General features: G+C 37.6%; 1 protein-coding gene across 4 annotated transcripts in view; it reads left to right on the top strand.

The window, feature by feature from the left end:
• The window catches only part of ITPR1 (inositol 1,4,5-trisphosphate receptor type 1), a 188,037-nt gene that overhangs the window by 78,429 nt on the left and 103,644 nt on the right, over positions 1-5,964 (top strand). For all 4 annotated transcript variants that reach the window (XR_014895240.1, XM_085300025.1, XM_085300026.1 and 1 more), the window contains 5 exons: positions 400-541; positions 1,538-1,691; positions 2,025-2,212; positions 3,789-3,927; positions 5,183-5,237. Coding sequence is in view for 3 of the 4 variants with exons in the window: in XM_085300025.1 (XP_085156151.1) it covers positions 400-541; positions 1,538-1,691; positions 2,025-2,212; positions 3,789-3,927; positions 5,183-5,237 (678 nt within the window). In the remaining variant the exon portion in view is untranslated. The remainder of the gene's footprint in view (positions 1-399; positions 542-1,537; positions 1,692-2,024; positions 2,213-3,788; positions 3,928-5,182; positions 5,238-5,964) is intronic.

The raw sequence follows: 5,964 nt of genomic DNA, 5'->3' as shown, positions 1-5,964 counted from the left end.
TTTTTTGTTTTTTTTTTTTAGCAATAATGGCATCCACAGTCAGCATTTCTTGGCCATGTCTATGCCCCCATTAGTGTTACACATAACTTTTCACTGTTTCCCTTGGAAAAAAAAARGGGGGAGGTGTCTGTCTTATTGGGACAAAATTCTTTTTTTGTTATTTTTTTTGTTCAGACTTTTAAATAGTGCAAAATGAGCAAATGGGATAAAACAGCAAAACAGCAAAAGCCAGGAAATTATGGTGTTGGCTTCCTGACTCCCTCATTTGGATAAATTGTTTAACAGCCTTTAACTTTTCTTAGATTTTGACAAGCCAGATAAAAATTGTGTTGAGGGGAAAAAAGCCCTATGTATATGCATGCTAAGTTTTGTTTGTTTTATTTTTTTTCCCCTCTTCAGCTATGACAGCAGTGGAACTTCCAAAGATGAAATTAAGGAGAGATTTGCACAAACAATGGAATTTGTAGAGGAATATTTAAGAGATGTGGTGTGTCAGAGGTTCCCTTTCTCTGATAAAGAGAAAAATAAGCTCACTTTTGAGGTAGTTATCCAATTTTGATTTTATCCTTTTTTGTAAAATGTTGGTACTTTAAGTACTGGGTAGATTGTCAAGTAACGAGTGAGCAAGCTCTTCCTTTCAAGTGTAGTTCTTTCTCATGCAAGTAACCTCAGTGAAGTTTGTGACAGTTTGCAGTGTTAATTCTTGAAATACGATTAATGAATGCGAGCTTATGTCTTAAATTTGCAGCAGCCTTGTTTGCTTTGTCTGCTCTCAGTGTGATTACAAAGTCAAGCTTTACTGGCATAAATATTCTTGAAAACTAAACTATGCCTGCATACGAAGATATTCTCTAGTGCTTGCAGTATTGCTGATTTAGAGAACGGTACAGTGTCCGGTGACTTTAAGGGCCATCTAAAGTAGTCTGTGCAAATAAAATGTAGCAAATGCACAGAATAGTATTCCCTAAATAACCATTAATTAAAAAAAAAAAAAAGAAATCTAATGAAAAAAAAAAAAAAAAAACCCAACAAAATCCCACATAGACATTTGAAGGATTTACTTCAGGTGATGAGGCTGCCCTAAATATTTGCATTATAGTTGAAATTATTTGCATGGATTTTGAAGTACTACATGTGGAGGACTTGAGGGGAAACTTACTTACTTGGTAACAGCAAGCTGTAGTCAATTTTTTTTAATAAAAAGGAGAAAAKAAGCATCTGTATAATCCTTCTGGTCTTGCTGTATCTTCCCTTTTTTGTAACAAGATAAATACGATTTTGTAACTACAGAATATCAGCTGCAGGTAGAGACATTTACTCTAGGCATTACAGTATTTGAGGACAAGTAGAAAACTTGCTGATAAAAGGCATAATTATACAGTGTTGTTGAATTACGAGGTAGCATAATACTGTGACACAGCCAAGTTCATCTTTTCACTGTCTTAAGACAGCTTGACTTTGATTTTTAAAACAAGAATAACAAAAACACAAAAAAACTGTTGAGTATTAATCGGACTTTTTATTATTATTTTGGTAGGTTGTTAACTTAGCCAGAAATCTGATATATTTTGGTTTCTACAACTTCTGTGACCTCCTCAGACTAACCAAAATCCTCCTTGCTATATTAGACTGTGTGCACATCACTACCATCTTCCCTATTACCAAGATGGCAAAAGGCGAGGAAAGTAAAGGTAAGGTGAAAAACAACTGATAGAATAGAGAATTCATTGATGGTTTCTAGTTCATCTCAAAATGTTAGTATAGTTTCCCAGTCTTCTCTTTTCTATCCATGGAAGGCTTAGTTGTAAAGCTGAGTAGTGACTAGGATGAAAGAGGGAGAGGGCAGAAGTTTTCTAAAAATTCTAGTGTTTTTCTGACTTCTGTCTGCTCCAGGTATTTAGATGTTTACCTGCCTTGTTTAATGCTGAGACAATTCCTCTTCATAGGACATGAAGGGTCCTTGCCCTGTTAATGCAGTCCCACTACACCATCATAACTTTACATATTTACCTACCTCTCTGAAGGGAGCAATGTGATGAGATCAATCCATGGAGTTGGTGAGCTGATGACCCAGGTGGTGCTCAGAGGTGGTGGGTTCCTACCCATGACCCCTCTTGCTGCTGCTCCTGAAGGTAACGTCAAGCAAAGTGAACCGGAGAAAGAAGACATCCTAGTAATGGATACTAAGCTGAAGATAATTGAAATACTTCAGGTAACAGGGATTCAAGGAGTACGAGCTAATGTAGCATTGTATGCTCTCTTATTCTCTGCATGAAGGCAGTGCAATACTGCCTTTTAATTCACTCTTGCCTTGTGTGCATCTCGCTCAAACTGGTGAAGTGTTACAAGGGCAGCTTTTTTTTGGCAGGCAGCACTCTTCTAGCATATGACAATGTTATATCATGACTGGAGTTGTAATTTGTGTGGGTGGTACCTGGATGAAAGAGTGTAATAGAAATGAGTTTGCAATTGAGTACTGCATATTTAACAGTAATTTGTAAATATTTGGTTTGCTGAAGCAGAGAGCTCATACTTCCCTTACTATCTCGGTAGTTTCATTGAATCTACCGAGCTGTCTTGACTAGTGCCCTGAGGAAGGGAATACACTTGACACTTAAGACTTTTACAGTCGTCAGCCTGAAGTGTTTTTTATATGTGCATATTCCCTAGCTTCAGGATAACTTCCATCTCTGGCTTTTTATAGTTTCACTCCTAACTCTTCTGGACATGAAGACAAAAGGTTTTTTTTTTTCCCTTTCCCACGGCGCTCTCTTGATATAGTTATTCCCACAGAATTATTACATGGAAAATAAGCAAAATACCTCTGTCATTCTCCTGTCTTCCCTCCCCTCAAAGCAAAAATGTCTRTTCTGTTTGGTAACTTCTTGGGCAAATTCATGTAAACCAAAATGCTGTGAAAGCATGCTTAGCAGCAGGAAAGTCATGGTGTGCCTTCCCTGTGCCTCTGTGGGAAGCTTCACGCATGCCTGGGTTTGAGGTTACGCCCTTCCACTCAACAGTAGATGCAGCATGTAGAGGAGGCTTGATTCATTCATTATTTCTAAGTTTAATTAAATCAGAAGTCTCTCTTACATGGCCTGGTAAGGTGCAGGAGGTATTTTAATGTATTAATATTCCATCTGTTACCATGAGCTGTTAATCCTGGCATTAAGAATCAGTCCCTGAAATAGAACTTGGTATTTTTTTGCATTGTACTTCTTTCAAGAGAGTTGTGATGCCAACAAAAAGGAGAATCTTTCTTCTGAGGTGCATCAGTGCTAATGAAGCTTCCAGTGCGCCTGACTGTTACTTGTCTTACAGCAGCAGGTTTTGCTGCTGTGATTATGGCATTAGTGTGGCTCTTCACAGCTCATGTAAAGCTTTCTCTACCACAGACCTCTGGGAGTCTATGCGAGCAAGATGACGTTTGTCTGTTAGGTTCCTGTTAATTTAAAATGGAGATAGTGATGCTTCCCTTCCTGCAGGGAGGTGGTGTGAGGATGCATACTTTGGACAATAGGAAAGGATCAAAACTCTGTCAGAATCTTTTATTCATAAGTATTTATTACTAAGTGCATATCATTATACTGTCAGTGGAATCACTGAAGTAATTCCTGAATTTGGGGAATTTTTAAGAAATACTTCTGTGTACCTCTTCAAGTGAAATCCATGTTTTTATTAGGCAGATCTTGCGTGTCAGTAGCACTGCATATGTACAAATTGTCTGTACATGTGCTGGTAGAAATAGACATAGAATTTTAACATTCTTGCTGCTTCCGTGTCCTCAGTTTATTTTGAATGTGAGATTGGACTACAGAATCTCCTGCCTGTTATGTATATTTAAGCATGAATTTGATGAAAGCAATGCCCAGATGTCTGAATCACCCACTGGAAGCAGTAATCAGGAACTGCCAGCTAATGTACCAGGTTAGTTATTTTGCAAAGGGTAAATTTGTGTGTTGTGGAAGACTCTTTAATCTTAGAAGCTCTAGTTGGATGCTTGATTCGAGCTCCTATCTTGCTTTCGCATGTGAACGATCCTGCTAAGTGAAGTACCCTGCTGACAGAGGGAATAACAGTAGAAATCATTTCCATGTACTCCAAACAGAACCCAGGACTTATTTGTACTGCCTGCTGCCTGTTTTCATGTATTAAGTGTGACTTCATGCAGAGACTGAGATGTGCTCTTTAGTCAAAATCTGACATAAACACCATAATGTGTGATCATCATGGACTTTGAATTCAATCTTTTGCACTAATGTTTCTGGGTGAAGGAAAAAGACTCCCAAAGTAATCAGATCCTCTCTCACTCCACCCAGTTTGATACCTCTGCTCTCCCAAATATTTTTCTTTCATAAAGACAAGACATGTAACAGTTACCATATCTCAGTGCTGCTAGACAAAGGTATGCATGTCTAAGGTATTAGAAGAAGAGCTTGTCATTACCAGTGTTACTTTTGATTGAAAGCAGGATAGTATTTTGGATTTGTAGAGTAATGTTAATTACTGTATCACTTTTCTTGGGAAAAAATTTTTCGTAGTTAGGACCTGTAACAGGAAGGCATTACTGGACTTTAAAAGTGCAGTTCATCATTATACATCAAACAGTTCCCTAATGTGTTGGGGCGACATACAGGGAAGAAATGCACGTTTGTTGTGCAATATGTAGCTGATAAACTTCTAAGGGAAAAAAAGTCAAGCACTCTTTTACACTTTTTTTTAATTCCAGATTATTAATTATAGTCAGTGTGTATCAAATGCAAAAGACTTTTTTTTGTCTATTGAGCARCAGTGGTATTAGTGTCATTGTTCAGTTTATTGCTTAGAACTTTTAACAGCTCAAGTTCAGTGTGTTTGTGGGTGACCCTCTCAGAATGACACTAATTCCCATCAGTCTCTTTAAATGCTGGTGTTATAATTTAAAAATAGACAATAGAGGATTAAACATGGATGTTGCTGAAGTGATTATACAGTTTAACTTGTGAGTTGAGACTAGGTTAATTTATTGTTTTATGTTAGCTTTTCAGATTGCTTTAGTAATCTCTTGGTGTTCCTTTCAGCTCATTATGACCCCCTTGCTCACACTTGCCTCACCACTTACTACGTAAAATGTTTTTAGGCTGCAAAAATATCTTTGGTGCAACTCTAACRCAACTTATTTGTCTTGTTTCTATTTTCTCAGGAGCCCTAGACTTTGAACATATTGAAGAGCAAGCTGAGGGGATCTTTGGTGGAAGGAAAGTATCTTTTCACTAGTAATAATTATGGTTGTTCAGTTCCCAGGCTGTAGCCCAGTCGGCTCAGCAGAAACACAGCTTGCAGTTAAGAGGTGATAACTAGGAAAGGACTGGAAAGAGCTTCATGCTTACCTAGGCTTCATTTTCATTAAATGATTTGATGTAACTCAAAGTAACATTCATATGGGTTAAAAGTCACAGATAAGGTACAGGTGGTCTTTCTTTGGACAGAAGGATATTCATGGGAGTGCTTCACTTGTGTGGGTGAAAGAGAAATTGGAGGATTAATGCATCTAAGCTGAATACTGCTGTAAGATCTTTAGGCGGAAAAGTTTCTGTAGGCAAGGATTGGGACTTTTACTGAGACAGAAGTATACTTAGCTTTTTTGTTGTTGTTGTTTATTTGTTTGTTTAATGCAGCGTTAAACTGCACACACATGACAGAACAAAATAAGCTGTAATTTCAATACCTGCCTATTTTCTGGAGTTGCTTATATCCTTTCTTGAATCACAGGATGGCAAGTCAACGACAAACTTCAAGTGCTTGAGCTTATCCTGCTATTCTACTCCCTATCTGTTAGAGCACCATGAAGCTTTATATCCAAACTGTCCTTAAGCTGTTTGGATCTGCAGTTCTTTACTATAAACCTAAGATAACTGATTCCTTGGGAGATAAGGGGTGAGAGAAATCCACTTAAAGAATAACCAGAATTTCTAAAATAGGTAT

Source organism: Rhea americana, unplaced genomic scaffold (genome assembly GCF_003343005.1).
Source record: "Rhea americana isolate MKP2758 unplaced genomic scaffold, rheAme1 scaffold_16, whole genome shotgun sequence".
Taxonomy (NCBI): Eukaryota; Metazoa; Chordata; class Aves; order Rheiformes; family Rheidae; genus Rhea; species Rhea americana.
The sequence above is the reverse complement of the archived record's forward strand: the minus strand, read 5'-3'. Positions and strand labels throughout refer to the sequence as shown.